This window comes from Mirounga angustirostris, unplaced genomic scaffold, assembly GCF_029215605.1.
Source record: "Mirounga angustirostris isolate CCGP_5_RB_7025 unplaced genomic scaffold, mMirAng1.0.hap1 SCAF_1, whole genome shotgun sequence".
Classification (NCBI taxonomy): domain Eukaryota; kingdom Metazoa; phylum Chordata; class Mammalia; order Carnivora; family Phocidae; genus Mirounga; species Mirounga angustirostris.
Genome location: NW_026991709.1, coordinates 1697835 through 1710515, shown reverse-complemented (window position 1 = coordinate 1710515; position 12681 = coordinate 1697835). Strand labels below are relative to the sequence as shown.

At 60.8% G+C, this 12681-nt stretch overlaps 1 protein-coding gene across 2 annotated transcripts in view; it reads left to right on the top strand.

Annotated features, from left to right (window-relative positions):
• SLX9 (SLX9 ribosome biogenesis factor) overlaps nucleotides 1-12577 on the top strand; it is a 36062-nt gene extending 23485 nt beyond the window's left edge. For both annotated transcript variants that reach the window (XM_045902349.3, XM_045902350.3), the window contains exons 4-6: nucleotides 2772-2922; nucleotides 7204-7269; nucleotides 8655-12577. In XM_045902349.3, the coding sequence (XP_045758305.1) occupies nucleotides 2772-2922; nucleotides 7204-7269; nucleotides 8655-8778 (341 nt within the window). In that variant the 3' untranslated portion in view covers nucleotides 8779-12577. The remainder of the gene's footprint in view (nucleotides 1-2771; nucleotides 2923-7203; nucleotides 7270-8654) is intronic.
• Nucleotides 12578-12681: the final 104 nt, after the last annotated feature.

Below are 12681 nucleotides of genomic sequence, written 5' to 3'. Positions count from 1 at the left end.
AAAAAAAGTTATAAACCTATTTAGGTAAGACGGACAGAGCTGAAGACCCTGTTCACTAGCAAGCTGGTTGCTTGTGCAGGATTGAACTTGCAGACCTTTCCCCTTTCTCCTGGGGATGTGGAGCTTTAGAAACTCATGGTGTGCGTGTGTGCGTGCATGCACGCCTGCGTTTTGTGGCTTTTGATTGCTATTTGTTGTATTTGTGGTGTTTAATTCTTCGCTTTTAGGGCAGGCAGCAGGGACCCCCCTCTCCCCAGAAGGATGTTGGGAGCCTGCCCTCCACACCTGCCCGGGACGCTGCCCTGTTGGGATTTCTGTCACTTCCTTATTTGCTTCAGCGTCCAGTAGGCCCACTTCCTTGTTGCGTGTTCTCTTAAACATGTTCTGGTGGTTACTCTTACACGTTGAGTCTTTTTTTCAAAGTAGAACTTGGAATTAGCTTCACAGGTTCAGGTGAAAATCCTGTTGAAGTTTGAGGCTGTGTGAGCTTTGCGGGTTCTCAGGGTCACCAGCCCAGCACCGTCTGCCCTCCCTGAGTTGCTGTGGGGTCTTGTGATGTTTTGCTAGAGAACATGATGTTTCTGGTAGATAATCTCTTGTCACATTAAGGAATTGGCCTCCATTCATGGCTGTGTTGTCATTTTTACGGTGAGTGGATAGTGAATTCTGTGGTGTTCCGTTTGGCACTTCTTGTGGCCATGGTGGCCTTTGTGTTTAAACAGACCCCCAGTGGGGTGCCTGGCAGATGTCCCCACGTTGAACTGTCCTCACGTGCCTCGGTTACACTCCCGCTAGGTGGCATGTGTTACTAACTTAAAGCACTTCCAGCTTGGATTTGCGGACATTTGTGTGGCCGTGTTCCTGTGTCCCCCAGGAGCCTGGGCCTGTGCTTTGCTGTGCTTGGTCCCAGTGCCGGTCTGCTGGCCACTGAAGGGGCAGGGGTCTCAGAGCACCTGCCCTGGCCTTTGCCGCCCTCCCAGGATGCTCGGCTCTCAGGGAAGAGGCATCTGGTTTGAGGAGATGCTCAGTAAGTTGTTGATCCTCTTATTGGCAGGAGGGAGAGCACTGAATTGTCCCCTTCTAAGTCCTGATAATCCAGAGCCTTGAAGGCTTGCTCCACGCACAAGGAGCTGACGAGTGGAGCTGTCCTCGTCCCCTTGAGCTCCACTCTTTGGGGCAAGGGGAGCAACCTCACTCCCCAGGGGCCCTCTGGGACTCTCTTAGGGGCTGTGGTTGGGGGCATCATGGGTGTCCCTGACTTTGGGCCACACAGGGTGGGCTTTTCAGAGCTTGCCCTGGGCAGCCGAGGGGTTTGGGTGGGTGGCCCTGGCCTAGCCCTGCAGGCTTGTTGAGCGGCTCTTGCCTCTGGGAAGCCTTCCTCGGTGCTTCTCCCCGGTAGGTGAATAGTTGCAGTTTCTGGAAACTCCCCTCTTGAAAATGCCTGTTGGGGTCACCACGTATGACTCCCCTTTCACGTGTGCTTCCTGGGGCTTGGTGTGGGGTTCCCCTCCTGGCCTGTCCTGTGCCTGTGGTCACTGCCCTTCTGCGGGGTGATGGACGGCCACAGCATTCTGAGGGACCCAGCTCGCGGAGTCAGGGGTCCCGTACCTGCCACGTGCAGGCCGCTGGCTGGTGGCGCCTCTGGCTGTGGACCCACCGGGCGCTGTGTCAGGAAAGCGGCGTGTCGCAGCCTTTGAGGTGTGATTCCTCGTGTGGCTGGCCGTTCCAGTGGGGCAGGATGGGCTCAGGTCTGGTCGTCCCACAGCCGCTGTCCTGTCCCAGCTTTTCAGTGAGAGCCTGACAGAGCAAAGGAACAAAATCTGTGAGCGTGGAGTCTGCGCGTCTTTCACGTACAACGGGCCCTGGGCCCGCCCGCTGTCTCCCCGGGTAAGAGCTGAGCTGGCGTTGCCCACCAGCTACACTGGAAATACTGCATTTAAATACATATTTTATTAACAACTGTGAAATAAAAACATTTCTAAGTGAAAATCAGATCCACAGGCTTTGGGTCGCCTGGGAGGCTCCGTCATTTAAGTGTCTGCCTTTCAATTTTGGCTCAGGTCATGGTCTCAGAATCCTGGGATCGGGCCCTGTGTCGGGCTCCTTGCTCAGTGGGGAATCTGCCTGAGACTCTCTCTTCCTCTGCTGCGCCCCCACTCGCGCCCACGTGCTCTCACATGAATAAATAAATCTTAACAATTCCCAAGGCCGTGCCCCCCACGCAGGTCGTGCCCCCGTCCCTCATCCTCCAGCTCCCTGTGCTCCTCTCAGCCACGCTGGCCCCCGGCCTACCCCGGTGCCCCCTTCCCAGTGGCTGTGCTGCCCCTTCCGAGGCCTGGACCACTGTGCAGAGCTTTCTGGGAGCCCCATGATCAACTGCTGTATGTGGGGGCCCACTTTCTCCCTCCTGGTGCATCTCAGGTGGAACTTGGGGAGCACAGGAGAGCATGACCCTGCCGCTCAGTGACTCACCGTTTACATCGTTCTCCCCTTGCCCACTGACTGCGCAGCCCGCGCCCCCCACGTGCACAGGCCCCCGAGCCAGCGTCCCTTTTCAGAAAGAGAAAGCCTCAGCGCCTGCAGCTCAGTCTCGGCATCCCGCGATTAGGGTGCCGGCCTGCCTCCCGGGTTCCCAGGGCGAATGTAGGTGCCACCTGCCGGCCCTGCTCAGGAAGGAAGCTGGTTGCTTGTGTGCTCATCCCTTGCTCTCTGCTCCTCTCACTAACCCATTGTCCTCCCCCCCACGCCCACCCTCCCCTACCCACCCTCAGAAATTGAAACCATAAAGCTGGCCGAGCAGAAGCGCAAGGCAGAGCGGAGACGGAGGGCCACAGTGGTGGTGGGGGACCTGCAGCCCCTGAGAGACGCCCTCCCTGAGCTGCTGGAGCTGGAGGCTGGTGGTCGGCGGCCACGTGCCAGAGGGTGAGTGTCCGTCTGTGGCTGCCTTGGGAATGGGAGGCCAGGAAAGGGCCGGCTCTTCCAGAGTGGCAGCTGCTGACCTGTGTCTGGAGCCCCGAGAGGAACCAGCAGGGGAGGGGAGGGGGGCAGGCAAAGGCCGCAGAGGTCCCCGACCCCCTTGTTGATGCAGAAACCCTTGCTTCCGTGGTCCAAGCCTTGAGGTAGGCAGGTGGTGTGCTGACTCCCTCGCTGGGGCCTGTGCAGGCAAATGGCCTGTCCAGCATGTTGACGAGGGGCACCTGTTGGTCCTCTCCAGAGTGGGCCTCGGAGCAGCTTAGCCAGGGGGGCTGCGGTGTGGTGGGTCCTTCCAGCCGCCGGGCTTCACCCCCCAGGGACACGGCCTGCCACCGTACCTGCTGCCTTCAGCACCCTCTCCCAGAAGAACACGTTCTTGTAGCGCTTCCTGCCTCCCTGGGACATGCGTGCTCTAGAGAAGCCAGTCCCTCTGCTGACGCTCCCTGTGCCCCTTCATCAGCTTGGAGGTTGGGGGTGTCCAGCGACCTGCTCAGGGCCACTTGGCTGCAGAGCCAGAACATCCCAGGCCAGCTCTCCAGGTGGGAGCACCCAGAGCCTTTGGTCCGGACAAAGAATCAAGGAGTGGCCTTCACAGTTGAGATTGGTGATCCAGCCAGAGCCTGAGATGCAAATTCCCCCCCTGATCCTTGATAAAAAATGTGACCCCCGTCAAGTGTCCTTCCCCGCTTTCAGTTTTCTCATCTGAAAAATGTGCTCAGGGCTCCCTGAGGGGGGAATTGCTGCGTAAACACCCGGTTGGCAGTCTGAGGAGGAATGTGTGTGGCCTCGGGTGGCCTGGGCTGCTGAGCTGGGCTGTAGCTGAGGTTGCTTCCGGCCCTCTGGGTGCGGGAAGGTCCCCAGCTGGTCTCCTAGCTGGGCGGTCACCGTCACCTAGCTGGTCTCCTAGGGACGGGGGGTCACCGTCCCTCCTCAAGTGCGTCTGGCACTGGGGAGCTGATTGTTTGAATAAATGTTATTTTAGAACAGTTTTAGATTTACAGAAAGCGATGAGAGGATACTGAGAGTTCCCACGTCCTTCACATCCAGCTCCCCCTGTCAACGTGGGGCCCCCAGGGCCCGTAAGGAATCAGTATTGATATGTAAATAATAGTGATTGAATAAAGTCCCTGGGTTATTCAGATTTCCTCAGTTTCCCCTAACATCCCCCTTCTGTCCCAGGATCCCTTAGGTGTGGGCTGGGCGTGGCGACTCCCTTCCCCAGGGGACAGGGCAGGAAAGGGAAGGAGCCACGTGGGGTGGGGACACCGTGAGGACACCACGTGACACTGATCATGTCCCTTTACATCTTCTCTTGGCCATGACAGTTTCTCTGATGACCCTGACCATTGGGAGGAGGAGCAGTCAGGCATTTGGGGGGATGCCTCTCATTGGGAGGAGGACCAGTCAGGCGTTTGGGGGATGCCACTTGTTTGGAGGAGGACCGGTCAGGCGTTTGGGGGGATACCCCTTGTTGGTAGGAGGACCAGTCAGGCATTTGGGGGATGCCCCTCGTTGGGAGGAGGACCAGTCAGGTGTTTGGGGGATGCCCCTCATTGGGAGGAGGATCAGTCAGGCGTTTGGGGGATGCCCCTCATTGGGAGGAGGACCAGTCAGGCGTTTGGGGGGATGCCCCTCATTGGGATTAGCATGATGTGGTTTCTCATGAGTGGACTGGGGTCAGGGTTTGTCGGGGGGAAGACCACACAGGGAAGTGTCCCTCTCATCCCATCCGGCCCAGGTGCCTACCATCAACATGACTTGTCCCACTGCTCATGTTGGCCGTGGTCACCTGGCAGAGGTGTCTCTCCGGTGTCCCCACCCCATGTGGCTCCTTCCCTTTCCTGCCCTGTCCCTTGAGGAAGGGAGTCGCCATGCCCAGCCCACACCTAAGGAGTGGGGAGGTGCGCTCCGCTCCCCGAGGTCGGAGCGGCTGAGCAGGCACTGCGGGATTCTCCTTCGGAGGAGGAGATAAATACCGTTTCCGTATCAGCGCATGAGTGAATCATTTATGGATGTCCGTATGGACTCGTGGATATTTATTTTATACTGTGGGCTATGATCCAACAGGACTTCACTCTGTTGCTGGGACTGGTCCAGCTCTGGCCACTGGGAGCCCCTTCAGGTGGCTTCTGCGCTGGAGGGGGTCACACCAGGGGCTGACTCTTGAAAGCATGCAGACGGTACAGATGGCTCTGCTAATCAGTGTGTGTTGTCCCCCCCTCCTCTAGGCATGTCCTGGGGTTGGGGTGGGACAGGATGTGCTTAAATCGTGCTGGGGGGTTTAAGCCTTGTGGCCCTGGGCACCCGAACCTGAGTGCAAGGGTCTCCAGTCACCTACCGGGACACCCTGACCAAGGCCCTGGGCCCTTTTCCAAGCTCGTCCCACATCCGTGATGTGGCCTCACAGGGCGGTGGTCTCGGAGCCATGGGAACACGCCTTCCCGTACTGTGTCCCTGGCCGTCTGGGTGGGCACAACACCGCACGGTTGTACACAGTGATGCTGCTCGTCGGTGGAAGGTTAGAGTCTCTAGGAACTTGGCAGAAGAGCGTCAGGCGAAGGTCGCCTTGTCCTTCCTGCTGAGCTTTGTGCAGCTGAGCCACCAGGCCAGCCACCCCTTGCACCTCATGTGGTCCTGGTGACCTTGGCCACATCTCGAGGCTGCTGCCACAGATACTCGGAGAGCCCCTGGGCGGCAGCCAGGGTCGGGGTGCTTCCTGCCGGCTCAGCCCTCCCGGATCTTACAGGCCAGCAGGCGCTGGGAATAGTGGGCTGGGAATAGCACCGTGGAACCCACTGGGCCGCCCTGGGTGGACTTTAGGGCTTCGCCCACCGGGGCTCTGGATTTGGACAAGAGTCCGTATTGTTTGGGGTTTCTTACACCCACTTGGTTTCCTTGGCCCCTGGGGCTGGGACATGCCATGTGGGCTCACTCCCATCAGCAGGTGAGTGACAGGGCTGGGCCCCACCGCCTGCAGGAGAGCAACAAAGCTGGGAGTTACCGGGGTGCACCTGCGCACTCACTTTCTTGGACTGCAGGCCCGCTAATGCAAGTTTGCCAGGAAACTTGCCTGTTTGACGGGGAAACTGAGGCTTCAGGGTACAGTGGTTTTCCCAAGATTCATCCCCGGTCAGCCAGTGTCCAGAGCCACTCCCTCCAGGGCTTTTGGGGCTGGGGTCACGTCTGCGGTACTTAAGCAGCAAGCGGGCTGTGGGCTCTGAGCTGCACATCGTTCCTGGCTGGAGGTCTCAGCCCACCACTGACCCTGCTCTGCCTGCAGCCAGAACCAAGTGAGTCTCCGCCTTCCAGGGGCTCTCCACCTGAGAGACTTGAAGTCAAAGCCTCGGCCTGTCTAGACGGAGGTGACAGGACTGAGGGGTTGGCTATGCTCACCCAGACAGCCTGCCTTTGCCCACAGGACGGGAGCCTCCCCCTGGAAGCTGCTCACCAGGTCCTAGCCACGCCCTGAGGCTCCGTGCACGCCCTGGCCACCCACCGTGCTGGGGGGGTTTAAGCCACAAGAGACTGCACCTGGCCCCTGGGCACCGAGGGGACTCCCAGATGCGTCTACACGGGCACTGCTATCAGAGCTGGAAGGCCGTGGGTGGCCTCAGTGGATTTTACGTTTTTATTTTTATTTTTTTTATCTTTTATTTATTTTTTTTAAGAGAGGGGAAGAGAGAGGGAATCTCAAGCAGACTTCCTGCCGAGTGCGGAGTCTGACGTGGGGCTCGATCTCACGACCCTGAGATCATGACCTGAACTGAAATCAAGAGTCAGATGATGCTTAACTGACTGAGCCACCCAGGCGCCCCAATTTTACCTGTTTATAGATGGGGGTGCAGGGGTGTTGGGGTGTGGAGGTTGGATCAGATCCAGGGCTTAGGCTCCCTGACCTGCCGGCACAGTGTCCTGGGCATGCCAGTCAGTTCTGCGAGGGGCCTGCTCTGGGGTGAACATGGAGGGTCAGCAGTGAGAGGAGCAGAGCTGCGGGGGGAACCATCTCGGACGCACGAGACAGGTCTTTCATTCATATTTTAACAGAAACCATGAATAAAGGATGAGGTCTCCTGGTCCGGAGGCTAAATTTAGGTGTTGGCCTGGGCTCTGGTTTTCTCGCCCTTCCTGCTGCTGGCGTGTAGACGCGCGTGCCTCCGGGGGACAGCTCCCCAGGCTACTGTGGGGCCCCACAGGGGAGCCTGTGCTGACTTGCTTCTCTGTCCCTCGCAGGGTGAGCAGCAGGCCCCGGCCCACCGAGTTGAGCCGCATGAGCGCCGCGCAGAGGCTCGAGCTCCTGTGAGTAGGCCCTGCCACCAAAATGAGACTCCAGTGCGCCCACCTCCTTTCCTCCCACCTCACCCCAGTACCGTCCGGCCTCTGGCCGAGCGCCCCCCGCACTGGCCCACTCGGGCACCGCAGACAGCTTGGCCAGTGGCGCCTCTCGTGGGCATGAAGCAGCCGGTTGGTAGCCGGGCCGGGGAGCCCCTTTGCCCAGGCAGCGAGGGGAGCAGAAGCTGCCGGAACAAGACATGCCGGCTCTTAGGGGATCACTCTGGGAGCCCAGAGCCCGCTGCGCTCCCAGGCATCTTGGGTGTGGACCCCTGGCTTGGGCAGTCGGTCCAGGGGTTCAGTCTCCCTGTCAACAGCCAGGAAAGCCGGGCACCTCGCGGTTCGGCCCTGCCCTCTGTCACGCACACACAGGGCAGAGCACCGGCTTGGCTCCACTCCACCGCCCCTGGGCCAGGGCTGCTCCTGCTGCAGCACCTTCCCCAGCATGGTGCCACGGGTGCCACGGTGGCCCTGCCCGCACGTGTCCTGGAACCGCCGTCCCGAGCTTTCCTCCCTCAGGGGCGCCTCGCCAAGGCACCTGCAAACGTCCAGCTGGCCCCCGTGCTTCTGAGGCGCGGCATGAGTGCCGGCTCCCCCGGGGCTGGCTGGGCTTAGACACCCACGTGCAGAGAGTGGCAGCCACCGCTGTGGACTGGGGGCTCAGGTCCTCCCCCGGGAGGAAGCCCTGCAGCTCCCATCAGAGGCAGCCGCTGCCCCTCTGTGGCCGGGGCACCCCATTGCGGGCAGGGCCGGTCTCGGGCCCGTGGGGCGGCAGTGCTCGGCTTTGGCAGCGCTGGCGGGAGGGCGCCTCTTACATAAGCCCGCGTGTCTGCCTCCCCACGTGTGTCCGCTTCTTCCTGCTTTGAATAGCAGCTCCACATCAGAGTTGGGGATGGGGGGCCCAGAGCCCACTTCCTGGGGGAGGGCAGGGGTGCTAGTCCCCCAGACCCACGGGTGGGTCTGGTGGCTCCAGAGCCTGTGTGTGATCGTGAGGAGGCTGGCCCCAGGGCAGCCAGTCCCTTCCTGCCCAAAGTGCCTGTTAGCTCTCATAGCCCCCCTCATCCCCACTGGGCCTGACCCAGCAAGGCCACTCCTAAGCCCGCTCCCTGCCCTGCTGCCTTCCTCATCCCTCCCCCATACTGCCACTGCCCCCGCCCACTGCCCCCTGGTGACCCTTAGGCCCCAGGTGCTCTGCCCTGTGTAACCCCTGGCCTGCCCACTCCAGTGGCTAGCCCGCCCTGAGGTGCCCAGGGATGGGATGGCCGGGCTGGGGCGGTGCTGGTGCTCATCCCCACCCCTCCCTACACAGGGTTGTGGGGTTTGCTGACCTGTGCTGATCTCCTTTCTTTCAGGGAGGAAGAAAGGGCTCGGTTTCGGGAGCTGCTGGCCAGTCCAGCCTACAGGGCCAGCCCCTTGCTGGCCATCGGGCAGCAGCTGGCCCAGCAGATGCAGCTGGACGGCGGCAGCCAGCTCTGATCTCTGATGCAGCCTGGAGACGTGCCGTGAGCTCCAAGGATCCACCGCTTGCTGTCCTTGCCCTGAGCCTGGCAGGAGAGCCCACTGTGAGGCGTTGGGATGGGGGGGCAGTTCCTCTGTGCCCCCGCGGCCCCCTGGGCTTCCTTCCAGACTGCTCTTGGGTTTCTCTAGGCGGGCCACCACGCAGCAGGCTCTGGGGATGCCCAGCTCCTCTGCAACCCCAAGACGCGGTCATGGTGGGTTCTGTGGGCGCTTGCTGCCCTCCCGGTTCCCAGGGCTCCTGTCTGCCCTTCTTGGGTTGTGGTCCCTGTGCTTCTCCCCAACCCGCTCCCCACCGTGTGTCCCTTTGGCTCCGAGCCCAGGTTGCTCCCCACCTGCCCTTGTGATTGAGGTGAGCCGGGCTGCCGTAGTCTAGCAGTCCGGAGACTGGGAGCAGGCCTGGTCCCGTCCTGGAGTGACACAGCTGACCCGGGAGCAGGATGGTGTCTACTGTTAGAAACCTGGGGCTTGGGGGCCAGACTGCAGGAATAGACTTCAACCCTAAGGGCCTGGGCTTGCCTGGGGAGTGGGAGTTGGGAGTGTGTGCTGTGTGGGGACTCACCGCCCATGTCCTGCGGGGTCAGTGGTGGTGGATACGTGGCCCGGAGGCCTGGGCACCCACGGCAGCAGCTCTGGACCCAGTGAGCGCCCCGTCACTCTTGGGGCCGGGGCCAGGATACCGAGCACCCCTTCACAGGCTGTGGTGTGGGGGTGGGTACCAGTGTGTCCAGGCGCCAGGCACTCTAGGCTTTGTGGCTGAGCCGGCGTGAGCTCCAGGTATGTCCCTGACCTCTGGTGCCCTGGCTGGTGTGCTCGCGACTCATGGACACCTGGGCAGCGTCTACCAAGGCTATCCGGGCGTGGGTGGCTGAAGGGATCCGAGCCCATGCCCCGCCCCCATTGGGCATCCTGGGCCCCTTCTCTGCACAAGAGCACACGGTGTGGCCGCCTCCCAGGAATGGGACACAGAAAGGGACAGATGGGACCACCGAGGCTGCAGGTGGGAGCCTGAGTCCCCTGGGCCGGAGGTCAGCACGGCCGTCTCGCCAGGACTGCCAGCCCCTAAGTGACGGTGCACTCTTGTCCTCAGCACAGAAACCAGTTCTCGATAAGGGAGATGAGTTGTTTACAAAGTGGTATTTGTGACAAACTCATTTTTGCAATAAATAAGTGCTGGGAGAAACTGGGGTACAGGCTGCCCGGAAGGTGATGCAGGCCCCTTGATGTTCCTCCGTCATGTTTTTCCGAATGAGTTTGGTGACTGAGTGCAAGGCTGGTGCGTGTCATCTGGAGGGAAAATGTACTTCCCGGCCTCCAGCGACTCCAGTGTGACCCCGGCCGGCCAGCTGGGCTCCCCTTGTGTCCCGGCTGCCTGGGAGCACGTGTGCTGTGGGAGAGGGAGGGGCCGCACGGGGGAGGGGCGGGCTGCACTTGAGGCCTCAGATCTCCCCCCAGGAGGGTCACCAGAGAAGCCTCAGACGTGTGGGGACCTCCGCTCCAGAGCAGAGTGCCGGGCCCCAGTGACAGCTTACAGGAGAGGCCGTCCCCTGGGTGTCCCCTGGCTGCGGCCGGACGCCTGCCGCTGAGCGGGCGTGTGTATGGTTTCTGATGTGTGTGCCATGGGCGTGGCTGCCTTGGTGGCAGGTGTACGTGGTGAAGTGGAACAGTTCCTGGTGTTGGTGCCTCTTAAACCCTGTGCACTCCTGCTGTGCAGGGGTGCGTGGGTCTGTGTCTCTGGCACCTGCCTGCAGGGTCACCTCTGAAGGTCCCCTGCCCCAGCCGGAAATCTTCAAGACCCCTTTTTAAAAGCACTCCAGCAACCCACGTGGATCCTCCTTCCCCATGAAACACCCCTCTCCTCCTCTTCCCTACTGGAGCCCCTGGTTGGTACAAATGTTGTCGCATTCTTTTGGTGGACGTGTGCATCGGTTATCAGCTGCCGTGGTACCTGTGTGACAGACATCCCCCAAACGTGCAGCCACGTGTTCTCCCCACAAGTCTGGGCCAGGCCGGACTCTTGCCTGAGGCACCCACTGAATTTGTTTCTTGGGTAACAGATCAGCAGACGGGGTGACTTCAAACACTGGGAATGCATTCTGTCATGGAGTCTGGTCATGCTGGCAGGCCCACGCCGTCTCCGGAGGCCTCCAGACAGGGGCAGTCCTGTTTGCCAGCCCCTCTCGTGTCCCCTGGCTGGTGGCTGCATCACTCCTGTCCCTCCCCCTGCCTCCTGTGAGTCATTGGGTCAGGGCCCGCTCTCCTGCAGGACGACCTCCCCTTAATTAATTCCATTGCAAAGATCCTATTTCCAGGTACAGTTGCGTTCTGAGGTTCCACGTAGATGTGCATCTTGGGCGATGCCCTGGGTCTGGGGGGCGGTCGGGGCAGCGGGATCCTTGGAAGCCCCCAGGTGAACCGAAGATGCACATCCAGAGTCGGCTACCACTCGCCAAGTGGGGCGGGGAGGAGGTGAACTCGCCTACAGGGCAAAGCGCTGGGTGTTGGGAGGCTTCATGGGGTGGGACGTTGACACAGGCGAAGGACTGGAAGGCATGGGGCAGTCGTGGACAGCAGAGCACTGCACTGGGGCTTTGGGTGGTGGGCTGGGGTCCCCTCGTGGTGACGAGGGCCTCCTGGTGCCCCACCCCTTCCTGCGCTCCCCCAGACGGCGCCCCAGCCCTTCTTTCTGGCACGTCTGCCCTTGTCCTGCCCGGTGTTAACACGTTCTCCAGGCTGGCTTGCTTCCCCTAGGACGGAAACGATTGAGGGCAGGGTGTGCTTTGCGCTGCTGGGGGGTCAGCAGCCCCACGTGGCAGTGAATGAATGAATGAACCAGAGGCAGGAAACAGTGGGCTGCGTGGGCCCAGGTGACCAAGCCCAGGGCCCAGGTGGGGTGGCCTCGTGTCTGCACGCGGTGTCCAGTGGGGAGAGGGTTCCTGGGGGTGCGGACTCAGGCGCCTGGAGGGGAGGAAGGAGTCGGTATGAACTCACAGCCCTCGGGGTCTGTTCTGGTTCTGGGTGCACCTGCAGGCCGTAGGTGTTCGAGGCCGGCTGGCAGGGCTGGCCCATGTTTGGGTTATTCTCTCAGGTGTCTGGGTCGTTGGGCTGATGATGGCTGCACCCTGTCTATATGGAGCTTTGTCGACGGGGGCCTGGCCCTGGTGCCAGGCGGATGGTGACGCGTGAGCCTCATGCAGCCCCACAGCCTCAGCGTGCCGGCCTTCACGCGGACTCGGGCTCCCTTGCTGCTTCAGAGCCCTTGTTCTGGGCAGAGACGGACATCAGTGAGGGCAGCCTCAGCTGGGTGGTGAGTCAGGCACAGGCAGCCGTGCCTGTCGGTCCCGTGTTGCTTGGAAGTCCGGTGTCGTCCAGACTGCTCCTGGAATGCTCTTTGGGCAGTGGTCACACCGGCCCGTGACCGCTGCTTGGGCTGAGATGCTGGAGCCCAGCCCCCGCCTGGCCCCGGTGGGTCCTTGGCCACCACCCCATGACCCGGGCTCCAGGGTGCTGCTATCACTGCATGTCTCCAGGATATCGGGAGAGCCAGCCGGCTCCTGGAGATAGCAAGACGCCAGCCTTCCGGGCCTTTCTCTGATGTCCTGTTCCCGGGCCAGCTGGTCCCCTGCTTCGGGACCTGAGACCCTCGGCCTGTGTGGACGACTTCCTTATTTTGAGGTCAAACAGACTCAATAAATTGCATTTTCTTCTAAAGGTGTTAAAATAACACGGGTTACAGTGATAATTACAGACGTGTTCCTGATGTTGGCTTGTGTTTCTTAAGGCTTTGTTAAGATTGGGAAATGTTATTTTTCAGATTCTGGGGAAAAAATCAGTGATTACTCGTGTCTTTGAATTCACACGTCC